General features: G+C 37.8%; 1 protein-coding gene across 1 annotated transcript in view; it reads right to left on the bottom strand.

Annotated features, from left to right (window-relative positions):
• The window catches only part of Asb7 (ankyrin repeat and SOCS box containing 7), a 39176-nt gene that overhangs the window by 16081 nt on the left and 8336 nt on the right, over positions 1–14759 (bottom strand). The window contains exons 4-5 of the mRNA XM_005381638.2: positions 13110–13371; positions 973–1578 (exon numbers count right to left, since the gene is read on the bottom strand). Of these exons, the coding sequence (XP_005381695.1) occupies positions 973–1578; positions 13110–13320 (817 nt within the window). The 5' untranslated portion in view covers positions 13321–13371. The remainder of the gene's footprint in view (positions 1–972; positions 1579–13109; positions 13372–14759) is intronic.

Here is a 14759-nt window from a genome sequence, read left to right as displayed (position 1 = left end):
TATGCCCTTATCTTGTACTCTAACTACTTTAAAGATGACAATATGCAAGGTATTAACTATTGTTATTCTATTACTTTGTTATGAATTTTTATTTTTTCCCATTTAAAAAAAATAAAGATGTCTTCTACAATAGCAAATAGAAGTTTGAGATCAGTGAGGAAAAAAAGCACTTATTAGAAAGGACAGCAGAAGGCAAAATCAGTGTAGTTTATAGACTTCAGCTTTGTGTTTTGGACGTTAGCCTCTGGGACATGTACCCGAGGAGTCACAAAAAAGCTAATCAAGAGAAGGCAGCTAAGTCCATACAAACTAATCCTTGTCCACTACATAAGGCAGGTCAGACACTTGCAGGGCCTCAAAATAATAACAAAACAAAAACCTACACAAAAAACAGTTCAGATAAGAATGGAAACCACATGGTCCACCCAAGGACAGTAGGGCCACATTCCCCACTGACGGGAAGTATTTTCTAGTATCCTGAACTTCTATTACTAGGATACCTAAATAAATAATACTGTCATTCTACGTCATGTGGGTTCACATGAAGCAGAAAAGCTGTAATTAAAACACAGCTACAAAGCACACATTCTACAACATTCCCACACTTGAGGAATCTAAACTCCAAAATTCTCTAATTCCTTAATCTGAAGTCTATAGACTCCTAGGATGACTATTTTTTGATCAGCAGGAATTGCCTCTGCTACCATAAATCTTTGTTCGCTTTGAAAATCCTCTATCCTTTTCCCTGCTTTTTCCTCTCATCTTTACTGCCTATGATATTGCTTTTGGTAACACAATTGAATTTAGAACCTTTAAAAAAATTTTTTTGATGAATATGGCCATTACTTATCAAGCAGGACTTATAGGAATGATAAAGTACAGTCATTTCATGTTATAAAACACCTTAAGCTCCTCAGATTTAAGTTAAAAAAAGAAAAGATGCAAAAAAAAAATAGTAATTCTATTACGTACTTGTAACTTCTTGTAAGAAATCCAAACACGGCCGACTACTTCCGGAAATACTTATGGAGACAGCCAGTGGGGTCTGGCCTTCATAGTTCCTTGTGTTCGTGTCCGCGCCATAGTTATACAACATCCGTGCACACAGCACGTCATCCCGCAGGGCAGACAAGTGTAAAGGAGTCTGCCCATCTTCTAAGCGCCCCAAGTTTGTGTCTGCCCCCCTCTGAAGGAACATCCGACAGTAGGAGTGATTGCTTTTGATCACGGCATAGCGCAACAGGAAGCCATTCTGAATGTCAATGTTGGCGTTGTGGTCCAGGAGGATTTTCACGCAGCTGGACCGCTCTCGGATGATGGCGAGCTGAAGCGGCGTTGTACCTTTATCACTGAGTGGGTCGACCTCGGCCTTGAACTCCAGAAGGAGTCGGACAAATGAGTCCCTCCCGTAGTGTGCGGCCACGTGCAGGGGAGTCCAGCCATCGTTGCTTTTCGCGTTAATAATGTCGCTCCTATATTCAGATTCTAACATCAAGCGAGCGATCCGGGCCCGGCCATGCATGGCTGCATAATGAAGAGCAGTGAAGCCTCCGATTAAGTCCTTTACTGTGGGATCAGCTAGAGTTAAAACCAAAATGAAAACATGAGCAGACTCTAAGACAAAACAAGGCACGCTACCATGGAGTCTCACAAAGCGGGAAGGGGCTGAACTCTAGAAAGAACACCATGTACTTTCCTTCCTCAGTTTAAATGAAGTGTCATTTCAATGGGAAATACATTTTAGTAGTGCCATCAATCCTGAGTTTATGGAAAAAGAAAGACTTACAAATGTTTAAAAAGATGCAGAGCTCAGACCACCGCATCCCTCGTCTCTGCTCATTTAACCAACTGCCTTTGGCTACTCAGCTCTCCCATCTCTGTATTAGTTCATGTTTTTCTCTTTTGAAAACTTTTGTTTTATTTTTCTCTTGTGCTTTTCCTTGGTCTTAAAGAGAAGCATGTGTAGCAACATCTGCTGCTCCGAATTACAGATGTTCTATGGTCTGGAAGACCATTGTTTTAGGGTGCATTAGGAAAAAAAGTTTTCTGTGGTCTGTAAAAATTCCAAAGTGTGTAAGATATATGTTAAGTGATCTTGATAAATCATGTTTTCATAAAATAAAACATGACTCTTCATTTTACATGGTCTTACAAGTTTATAAGAATTAAGCAACACGTTACGTGAAAAATTGGGAGAAAACTCAGCACTGTATGAACAGTATTTTTAAAAAGTTTTCATAGTATCTCCTAAACCCACCCATTTTAGGGAAAGGGGATTTATCTGCTCTGTGACTCCACAAGTCACATGCTTTTGTCACTTGCCCAGCTTTGTCATGAAGCCAAAGGTCAGCTTTCTGTGGCTGGCATCCCACTGGCTCCCTGAGCAGTGGGCAGAATGGGACAAGAACTGCTAATGCCACACTGCACCCACCACTTCCTGGAAGGCAGTGATTCAGTATTAAGCTGAACTGGTCAGACCCAACTTCTGCACAAGGACTACAATGCCCGTAAAAGTCATCCTGAAGTTTTGGTTTGTTTATGAAAGAGAAAAAGATCAGAATTGTTTCCCACAGAGTGCCTCCCGAGTTACTCATTGTTTAGTAAAGTGTTATTTAGTTCTAGAACATACTGTAACAGCTGGATTCTCTTAGAGAAACGTATGAAGCAGAAAATTGTATGTTGAAATATTAATACTCCTGGGGGGCACGAATGTTTCAGTTAAGGAGTTACTAACAAAAACTAAAGGGTAACATTTTTAAAGTAAACATTATTCGAATTTCTAGAAACATTTAACATAAAGTGAAAGTACAGAATGGTAACATCATTTTTATCCCTTTGGAGAAAGCGAGGGTATCACTTTGTGTACCTCTTAACTAAAGAACACAATACTGATTTACTATGCAACAAAGAAGCAGGAAGAAGGTTTTAGCCAAGTATTTTGCTGCCATCTACTGGTACACCATGAACAGGAACTAGTAGTGGTTTATTCTGACACGAAGCTGAGCTCTCAAGCCACGCAAATCTGCTTCACATACAGTACCTCACTTATCTGGAGTTGACTAAGTGAAGACAGACATAAAATCTAAGCGAGCCCCTCCTCTTCAAATGGAAAACACATCTTACTAAAACGTTGTTTCTGAAACACTACCTGTCCAAGCAACTGTTTCCAGACATTCCCTCTTGATTTGTGGGTGCAATTTAAGAATGTATCATCTTTCATTCCTCCCAACTGTCACGCACCAGGGGTGCCTTCAAAACTGCCAGCCAACATACACTACCTGTTCTACAGTAAAACTGAAACTATGTTCCTTGAAACTGCACTTGCATTTTTGGTTTCCGCTTCAGGTCTTTTTTAGGTTCTACTTACATTCTGGTGCTAACTGAGCTAAGGAAAAACACAGATGAACATACACAGCAATGATCTGATTGGTCTCAGTAAAAATCATTCAAATGAATTAACTGATCACACCTCGAGAACACAGCAGGGAATGAAGAGCTGTAGGGTAAAACATATACACTGTATAGTTACTGGACACAAGAAAGTAACAAAATGAGAGAGTCTGAGGCAAATGAAGGCACAAACAAAACTTGATTCAGGGCAAATATTAGCCAATGCAATAAGACAAGAAAAAGATCATATTTATAACAGCAGAAATTATAAAACACCTAGACCGAAATTCAGTAAGAAATGCATAAGGCACATGCAAAGTAAGCTTACTTCCTCTATGTCTGCTCCAATCTCCCTTTACCAAAAAGCCTTCCTTGAACACTAACATAGTGACCCACCAAACTTGTTACTTATTCCCCTTAGCAGACATCTTTCTCCAAGTGAGAACAATTTTAAATAAACTACAGCATAATCTCAACAAACTCATTCAAGTCTATTGACAAACTGCAATACATTTATAAATGAATGCAAAGAAATATTTTCTATGTTGACTATCACTATTTTTTCTACCAGCTTTACTGAGCTGAAATAAAGTTTACTCACTTTAAGACTGGTGAGTTCTTATCTATGGTGAGATAACCAAACTCACTGTGAAAATATGGAACTTTCCCCTCACCTTAAAAAGGTCCTCTATGCCTCTTTAAGGTCAATTCCCGGCCCAGATGATGGGGTCCAGGCAAACCTCTGGTTAATAAAAATAAACTTTTGCCTTTTTTGGAATTTCGTATGAATGGAATCATATGTAAACTTTTGTCTTTGGCTTATTTCATATATAGTATTTTTGAAATCCATCCATGTCAGTGTATCGAGAATTAGTTTCTCTGCACTGGTGAATAGTATTCTATAATACAAAATTTTTTTACCCATTTGTGAGCATATGGACATTTGGGTTCTCTCCAATTTGAGGCCGTTTAAGTGATGCTACTGTGACAGCTGATGTGTAAAAGTGTGTAGTGATATGTATTTTCATTTTAGTTGAGTAGATACCTAGGAGAGAACTTCTGGTTATATGTTAAAGGTGCACTTTATAAAAACCTTTGCAGTGGACACACCAGTTTACATTTGTGGCAGTGACACATCAGATTTCCAGCTGTTCCACATTGTGCTATTTATAATTTTTTTTACCGTTTTTTTTTTTTTATGTCTGTCTAAAGAAATCTTTGCTTAATAAAATGCTACAAAGCTGTTCTGGTTTCTTCCAGTAATTTTGCAATTTTAACTATAAGTTTAGGTCAATGATCTATTTAATTTTTGTGTGTGGTGTAAGGTAAAGTCAACATTCATTATTTTCCGTATAGTTATCTATTTGTTCCACCAGAACTTGTTAAAAAGACTTCTCCCCAGTGATTTGCCCTGGTCCTTTTGCTGAAAATCAATTTACCACTTAAGTGTAGGTCTACTTCTGAACTGTTTAATTAATCTAAAAGCCTTTCCACGTACCAATACTAGACTGTCTTAAATATTGTAGCTTTATAATACATTTTGCTAGCAGATAGTATAAATACTCTAACTTTGTCTAAAATTATTCTGGATAATATATTTTGGAATCAACTTGTCAACTTCTTTAAATGAGCCTGCCGGAACTTGATTGGAACTCCTCTAACACTAAAAATGGTAACTCCCCAAAGGGTCTGAACAATATGGATCCTTCCAAACAACGAACATGGGGTATTTCTTAGGTATTATTTAACTTCCCTCAGCAATGTTTCAGTGTATATATAGGTTGTGAACCTATTTCATTACATCCCTAAACATTTTTAATTTTATTGCTATATATGAGTTAAAACTCCATTTTCTAAGTGTTTATCACTGAGAAAAGATAAATTAAGTTTTATGATGTTAACCTGTAATCTAAATTCACTTCTTAGTTCTAGTACATTTTTGTGGATTTGTTATAATTTTCTGCATCCACAATTATGTTCTCTGCAAATAAAGACAATTTTACCTCCATCCTTCCAATGTATTTACTGTTCTTCTCTTACTCCAATGACTAGAACCTATAGTAAAATGCTGAATAAAAATGGCAAAACCAGACATCCTGTGTTTCTGAATTTAGAGGGAAAATATTCAGCACTTCACTAATGAATACAAAGTAAGCTATCATTTTTTGCAGATGACCTTACTTAGGTTTAGAAATTACCTTCTCTTGTCTGACTAGTACTTAACAGGGACGGGTTGCATAATTTAGTCAGATGCAATCTCTGCATTTATTGAAATGTTTATTTGGTATTTGTCTTTTATCCTCTTATGATAAATTAGTCACCTTACTGATTTCCATGTTAAACAAACCTTGAAGTCCTGAAATAAATAATACCTGGCCATGATGTAATGTCCTTTTTCATACACTGATAGATTTTAACTGCCCATGTTTTGTTAAGAAGTTTCGTATCTATTGCAACGAGGGACACTGGTCTTTCTTTTCTTCCAGTAAAATTAAGCAGGCAATTAGCAAGTGGTACCGCGTCTGCTTTCTCAGAGTCTGGTGAAGGATCATCATTGTTCCTTTAATAATTAAAATAACTCAACAAAAATGCCAGTGGGGCCTAACACTTGCTGTGTGGACAATTTCAATTATGAACTGAATTTCTTAAATCAACATATGGGTAGTATATTATTCTACTTTCTCCTTGGGTCAGTCTGGCAATTTGTGCCTTTTAAGGAACTGGTTTCTTTTAAATGGAATAAAGGTGCTCATTATATTATATTCCTTACCGTTTTGATGTCTACAAGTGTAATGATATCTCTTTTCCACTCCTGAAATTGGTTATAACTTTTCTTTTGTTTTCTTCATCAGTCTAGCTAAAGACACCAATTTTATTAATCTAGAACCAGTTTTTGCTCTTGGTTTCATCAATTATTTTCTGTCATATGCCCAGTTTCAATTCCAGAGACTGCTGTTTTCCTCTTTGTTTCATTTCTGCTTTTACTTTGGGTTTAATTTTAATAGTATGTAACTATTTCAAGTAGTAAACCTGAACAACAGTGAACTATTCTGAGATGATCTCCGTTTCCCTTTTCTCTCTTCTGTGCGCCACTGTCAGACTTACTAAAACTTACATACTATAAACCCAGTCACAGTTTTATAAGCCTTGTTTTATACTCCTCAAGAGATGAAATAACAAAAAAATGTATTATTTGTGTAGGACCACTTAAAGTTTAAAACACTGAACTTATTAATCACGACAGCAGAGGCAGACTTTTGGCTCTCTATGCATTTCTTTAAAATTTATATGTACTTGCAATCATATTCTAATTACTTAACGCTTTATAGTTGAGCATGGAGAATACTACTATTTTTTCAGTTATGTTCAAGGAGGGTGACGTTTTCATATAGAAAATATTTCCTGCTTTTAAGATTATGTCTTAGGTATGAATTGGTAGAATTTTAGTTATTGACTTACTTAATTAAATTAATAAACTTGAAGTAGATTTATTGGGCAAAAGCATCTACAGTTTTTAAGGCTCTAATATTACCAAAAAGTTCCATAAATCCTCATCAATGTGCTTGTTTTACTGCATTTGAGATCATGTGCAAAACCTTTCCTTTCTCAAATGGGAAAAATAGCTCTTCTGTGGGTATCTCTGATTACTCCCTAATCTCTCATACTTATTTTCATGTGTTTCATCAAGAAGACTTTACTCATTTTGTTATGAGGGGACTATGATGCTTTTCTCTAGTTGCTCTGCAGATTTGCTCTATATACTTAAGTTCTAGAACTTTAATATCCTCAAGGTCAATTTGCAAAAAAACACCACTGAAGATAAATAAATGCACTAAGACTTCATCTCTTCAAGTTACCTTACAGTTCCAACCCTTGTAACAGACTATTTACTTTAGCTGGAATTCACAAATCATCCCATGCTATGGATAACTTAGGCTTATGCTGAACCAGAGCGTTAAACCCCACCCTGCCCTTTGGAATACCAGAAGTGCCCCTTAGCCAACTCGAACTTGCTCCTTGTCTCAATAGAACGGGGTTCTGCGTTCCCTACCAGGCTCCATCCTGCGGTCAGATCGCTCACTCTCCTGCAGGGCAGCCTCTCAGAGCTGAGCTTGGCTAGCTCTGTGTGACCACTCACCAGTGGCTTCACTGTGTAGATGCATGCATTTAAAACTGGCAACTCTGATCCTTGTGTATACCTCCGGTGAACAATTCCTAGTTTTGTGAGTGGCTTGTGTTCAACATTTATATCCCGTACCTTAAGGTGCATCTGACTGACTTCCCTCTGCCAGTCATTAGCACTTCAATGAATGGCAGCTCTTTTCTTTCTGATCCTCAGCCCAGAAAACTCAGTTATTCTTGATTTGTTTGACTCCCGCCTCACATGCCCCCTGCTCTTCTTGCTGCATGTCTTGGACGTTACCGATATGCTCATATACCGAGAATTTTCTTTCTGTATGAATCTTATTCTCCCAATCCTCTGCATCAAACATTTTGAAAGCTCATCCATGTCTCTAGAAACAAATGACTGAAGACGCTCATTGCACATTCGATTTTTTTTCAGTTTCTCCAACCAAATATGTTTGCTCTTTCTTTCAACCCTTCTCAGTGTCCCATGTATCTGGAATAACCCCAGCCCTGCAAGCTCCCATTCCTGTCTGACACCTTTCAAGATCTCCATCAAACTACTGTCTCCAGAAACCCTTCCCAGCCCAAACTCGGCCCCAGGAGAAAGGGAGGAGCTATCACACACGGAACTGTACTTGCTCTGTTGGAACCGCTTACTTTTCTTCCAGACAATACAGAACCACGGTTAAGATTATGGTTTGAATTCAAGTTCCATTGTTATTGCTCAGGCGAATGACCCTGCACAAATTACTCTTCTGGGGCTTGCTTTTCCCAATGTGAAAACTAGTAACTTATTAACCCCATATAATTGTTAGAAAGAATTTGGCGTATATAAAATGTTCAGTAAATTCTGGCTGTAAACCTACCCACCCACTGGATTATTAAATGCCAAAAAGCTAGCACCATGTTTATTTCTCTACCTTGGTGCCTACTGCAGAACCTGGCATATATTAGGTGCTGAATAAATATATGAATTAGATAAATACTTACATGGGATCAAATGGCCACCTCATCTGTCTATGAGATCTCTTACTCTCTTTACAAACAAACACACACACAAAAGCAGGAGAAAAGGGAAGAAAATGAAAAGGAAGAGGAAGAGAAAAATCAAAAAGTGAACTCTCATTTCTTACAATTTTTTTTTTTTTGGTACAAATTTCCTCTTATTTGATGATTTTTGAAGAGAGAAGTATAGTGAATGTGGGCAACTTTCTAACCCTACCACTAGGCTGGCCCATTTTCAATCAGTATTTTTTGATAGAAGAAAATATCAGTCTTATCTCTGTAAGGCTAGGAGACAGTTATCTTAGATGGCTGGTGTCAGTTTTCTATCTCACTGCAAACCAAACAGGTGTAGGTTCTGCCCCGAAAAAGCTTTACATGAACTGCAGATACAGATGCTGAACAGATTATTATAAAGTAATTCATTATGCTTATGCTAGGTGCCATAAGAAATAGGTCCAGGGAATACTATCATTCATCAGAAGGGGAATAGAAATATGCCCTGTCAGGCACATACGGAAGAGCTCATCTGACCACGCCCAGGTGGAAAGACAAGGTTTTCCCAAGCGGCCGAGAGAGAAGTAGGCATGAGCAAGAGGGAGGGAACAAGAGTGACCTGCCCCTGGGCTTGGGGACTGTGAGGAGGCAGGGGGGCTGCCGCTCAGCCACAGCCGGAGCTACGAGGAGCTAGACACCATGTGCACATCACAGGAAGGACTTGGAGCAGTATCGGGGGAAGTGAGAAAGCAATGAGGGATTCCCAAATGGAGATACTGAAAGTGCATTTCTAGTATGTCTTGCTACTTGGAGACAGGCTTCAGGCAAGGGCGCAGGACTGGATGCAGGGATAAAGGAAATCACTGCAATACTTCTGGTAGGGAAAGAAGTTTCATGCTGAAGAGTGGGGTAGTGTCTTTGGTGAAAACTTTTTATAGTTACCAGGCAAGATCAAAAAGACTTTGTAAGCTGCCACATCAGGGATGAGGGAAAAGGTTCACATGGTAGTTTCTGGATTTTTGGAATGACAATCCTAAGCTGTAGTGCCACTGCTGGGGAAGGGAACAGTGGGGGCAACCGCCGGACTGTACAATGTCTACAGCGTGAGAGTGGAGAGGGTGACCCGACATGGGGCACAACCATCTAGAGACCAGAAGCCAGGACCGCACTAAACATGGACAGCCCTAAGCACTATGGGTAGCCATGGGGAGGAGGAGAGAGGGAGTGCCCTCTCCAAACGATTTCTGAAACACAGTCACCATGTGTTATGAGAAACATTCTAGGCAAGTGATAAGAAAGTCAATAAAAGAACAACGGAAGGGGTTCTCCAAAACATTTTTGTTGTCGTAAAAATATATCAAAACTTGTTATAGGGCAACAGTAACTAAGACATTATTTTATTAATCCAGGGATACTAAGTAAGAACTCAGAAGTGGAATCATATATGTATATGAAATGAAAACTGAAGTAAGATGAAATGAAATGAAATGAAGAAAGGGACAATTTAAGCTAGCTTTATGCTGGAAGAGGTGAAATTGTACCTGCACATCTCCTAGAACAAGCAAAAACAATTCTAGGCAGAATAACAACCTAAATGCCATAAGAAAGTTCAGAAGAAAATACAGGTGAAAAATACGGTGGTATTAAGCATTTCCTAAACAAGACACAAAAGGCTTAAGTCATAGTCCAAAGAAAAATACTCTTCAGCTAGTTAAAATGAAGAATTCTGCCCAGTAACAAAAAGGACATCAAGAATGTGAAAAAAACGACAGAGTAGGGGGAGGACTATTGCAACATACAGCTAATGGAGAAGAATATATAAACAATTCCAAAGTCAATCGTCAATAAGAAATAGACAGAAAGCCTAGTCTTGTAATGTTTTGTTACTCACACATGATTTCTGGTTAAAAACAAAAAAAGTAAATCACAAAGGAAACAGCAAACCATCTGGCAGTACACTCCTGGGAGCATGGGCATTATCCCATCCAGTCAGCAAGGACATAGGTAATTATAGCCTCTTCGGGGAAAAACTTGTCAATACTTATTTTTAAAAAAATGACTTTGCAAATGCACTTCTAGGAATTACTCAAGAGAGAAATTCTCACATACATAAAGCATCAGTGAAGGACATGCTCTGCAATACTATTTCTAGCAGAAGGATGAAAATAGAGTTTAGTATAAATAAATGACATCCATACAATAGAACCTGAGACAAAAGTGTAGACTGACAAGGAACTATCACTAAGCTATGACACAACAAAAATCAGGAATACAGAACAGAACATTAAAAAGGAGAGCAAGCCAGCAGGTAGAAGATGGAAAAACACTTATGCCTCTGTGCACAGAACATTTCCGTGGGTACCGAAGAAGCCAATGGGAGTGACGGCCTCTGCACATAGCCTAAGTGAAGGGGATTAAAGAGTATCCATTTACCCCTCATTCAAAATCTACAGTACCTTTCACTTAGCTTTTAACCATGTATGTGCATATTATCTTCTCAAAATCTACTGACCGAATTTTATCCTGCTCAAAAAATAATAGCTAAAAATAGTAGTGTACCTATATCATAAATATATTGAAAAGAATAAATTTATATATATTAATATAAAATGCATATAAAGTTTCTTTTTGGAATAATGATGACATTTTAAAATTGATGGTGGTGATGGATGACCACCTCTATGAATATACTAAAAGTCATTAGACTGTACACTATAAATGAATGAACTGCACAGTGTGTGAATTTCACCTATTATTTTGTATTTGAGTGGTCCTAGGAATCAAACCCAGGGCCTTGTACATGGTAGGCAAAAGCTCTACCACTGGAATATACCACAAGCCCTCTTCAGTTTTTTCAGTAAAATATACACATATGTGTGCACACATAGATAAGATAGAGGAGTTTAGAAACTGTGGTCCAAAAGCCTAACGTGGTCCATCACTGGTTTTCCTGTTTTCCCCACCATTGGTTTTTATAAAGTTTTATTGGAACAAGGGCCACATTACAGTAGATCTCTGATATTAAAAATATCTTTAAGTCACATAATCGAGTAAAAATAAACTACTGCAGGTTAGTAAGACAGCATATTTTTTATTCCTTATGTTTAAAACCTGCACACAATATGACATAATTTTTATGAGTTCATGTAATAGCAATAGGACGTGATTCAGAAGTATAAGCATCAAACCAAGCTGATACCCCCGGTTACTTCTAGGCAGACAAGGGTTGGGGCTCGTCATAGCGGATTTGGTGCTTAGTTGTAGTTTACTTAAAGATGCATTGCATTTATGTTAAGGACATCCTAGGTGGAAACACAAATGTTAACTCTCATCTTGTTCTTAATTTTCCTAAGTATTGCCAGAATTTTAAGGTTTTAATCCACCTTTTGGTTTTTTAGATCTTTCTCCTAGCATTCTGTTTACATTTCCCCTTCATTAACTTCGGAACTGAGGTTTTCAAGTTGTAAGGTGAAATGATGTGTGAGTCAGCTAGAAAGTAGGCACAGGCCAGCAAATTTCTAGGTCCTGTTCACAATCAACTATTTCAGGCATCTAATTCCCACTTCAGGGGGCCTGTAACTATCCCCAGTCCCAGGTTTAGTCTCTCCTGCAACTAGTCCACGCCCACAGACTTTATATTAATACAGTCACATAATTTATTGGATCTACATGAAAGCTGTGGGGCTTCTAACATTTTCCTGCACTTTAGAATTCAAGCAAGTTTGACTACTCTTTTAACAAAGTATTGCTTAAGAATGAAACTAAATCACTGCTAACGAGCAATTCAGGCCCTAGAATGGCATATGTGTAACTTGAGTCTCAACCAAACTGTTTTACATCATCAATTATAGAGCTAATGTAGGTATAAATGATAAAATATGTACACTCCACCATTAAGAAAACAAAGCAGTTGAAATTCAACTGGAGGAAAAAACCAAGGTGGTTTGGGACAATGATTAGTTTAAAAACCAACGGAAATTGAGTTTTTGGAAGCAACAACAAAATGCCAAATGTAGTTTCCAACTAAATATATTAATACAGAGATAGATCACAGATAACAGGTCTTGTAGGTTATCTAGAAACCCACAAGTTCCAGAAAAGGCAAATGAATGTTCTAAAACAGGAATAGAAAGTATCCAAAACAGAAAGAAAGATGAAGTCAAAGTCTAAGATACCATTAGGGCCAAGAGGTTAGGAACAACCTGTGCTAAGTCTCTGCTTGAGCAACTACCAACCAGAAGCATGCAATTCTGTAATGGTAAATACCACGATTATTTCGGCTTCTAAAACACAAGTAACTACTGCACAACTCCACAAGGGTTGCTTACTTGAAGTAACTCGGCTACATACAAAAGCAGTATCTGAGGGGGACAAGGACCATTTACCAAATTCATTTCTTGAACAATGCGGTTTTAAAATATTTTATTCAAAATCTTCACAAAGGAGAACAAGTGTTGAATACTGTCAAAGGAGAAGCATTAAAAATTATACACCTACACATGTGCGTATACACACACACACACATTTTAAATTAAATATGATTTCATTTTAAGTTTCTCCTTGGGAAAAAGGTTTGCTTCTAGCAAACTCACCTCCATGTTCTAGAAATACTCGAACACATCTTTCCTTTCCTCTTGCTGCAGAGAAATGAAGCAGGGTCCAGCCATTTGCATCTCGACCATTTGGAGAATAGCCTTGTTCTAACATTTTTCGTACGGTGTGAACATCCCCAGCGGCCACTGCAGCCTGAATCTGCAATTCTTCCTGGAGTTCAGGATTCCTTCGACAATGGTGGTGTAACATCCTAGCTGAGTCCACTTTTTAACAAGGTTTCATTAGGTCACAGGGATCAGCCTTTCAGGGAAGGTAGAACACATAAATTTTAGAAGTGGCTTCTGGTACTGTGTCCATCAAATATTACACCACTGTCTATTTGCTAAAGCAGTAAATTTAAGTAATCTGTTTATAGCGCTGGTTAACATGTATCGTTAAGACCAAAATTTTCAGTAAGTTTGCCAAAATTAGAAATGATTTTAAAGGGAAATCTAGGCACAAAACCCCTTGAACTCTTGAGCAGAAAATTTCTTTTGCAGCCTTTTGAACACTCAAAACAAACAACTTATAAACATAACAGATATATTTTACGTAAAGCAGGAGGTGATACTAGGTAGCTAACAAATAGACAACAGCAGTGGGGTCAGATTGGTACCTGTTTTAGGAGTTCTGACTTACACGGTACACCACAGAGGAGAGTTAAGCTGTAAACTGTTCAAGGATGATTATCACAGATCAGAGTTAAGTATGGAGTATCAAATGGACAATCCATACATTTAATTATGAAGAGCAGAAAAGAAAAAAAAATCCTTTATGCTTAGGGCTAAGGTTGTAGCTCAGCAGTAGAGTGCCAGCATGCACAAGGCCCTGGCTTTGACTCCTAGCGAAAACCAACACAAACACACACACACACACACACACACACACACACACACACACACACACACCCCAAAACAAACAAAAAGCATCAGGTTAGTTCTCTGAAGCAGTTCGAAAACATTTTACTTTTAGCCCAACATTTTATTTTTACTCCAAGGTGTGAAGGCTTGGGGAACAAGAAGTGGGGTGGGTTAAGCAAATGAGAGTAAAATGTCAGAATTACATTCACCTTTCTTCTATTTCTATTTCTTTCCACCAGGGCTTCCTGCTTTAGGTTATGTCATGTATGTTTTACTAACCCTTTATCTACCACAGCCTCTGTAGCAAGATCATACAGTACATTCCAAAATTCTAAGAATCTAAACAACTTGTTAATAAACCTCATGATAAAATTATTTTAAAGGAAAATATCTAGAATTCCCATAATCTCTGCTAGGCCACAAAACAAGTGTCTATATGTACTGAAATCCAATATAAAACGGGATCTCTTCATACAAATAGGAAAATCCCAAAATAAAATGGTGAGAGGTTATAATCTTATATATGCATATACAAAAACTTTTTGAGTGTGTTTTTAAACTGTTAAGTATACACAGGGACCTAAACAAGCTTCTACGAAGACACTGAAAGTGGGCTAATTTGAAAGAATAGATCAGACTCATGGCTTAATTAGTAGCTTCTATTTCTAAAAATAAAAAATTCTGTGATAGAGCCCTTTGAAGACATTTTGTTCTCATATGTAGGTTAGACATCTCAGGATAATCTTGCTATCAACAGTAATTTATCACGTAAAACTCTTCATTACCGAC

The sequence above is a fragment of the Chinchilla lanigera genome, unplaced genomic scaffold, assembly GCF_000276665.1.
Source record: "Chinchilla lanigera isolate Chin_1 unplaced genomic scaffold, ChiLan1.0 scaffold00015, whole genome shotgun sequence".
NCBI classification, from domain to species: domain Eukaryota; kingdom Metazoa; phylum Chordata; class Mammalia; order Rodentia; family Chinchillidae; genus Chinchilla; species Chinchilla lanigera.
Note: the sequence above shows the minus strand (reverse complement) of the source record. Positions and strands in the feature narration are given on the sequence as shown.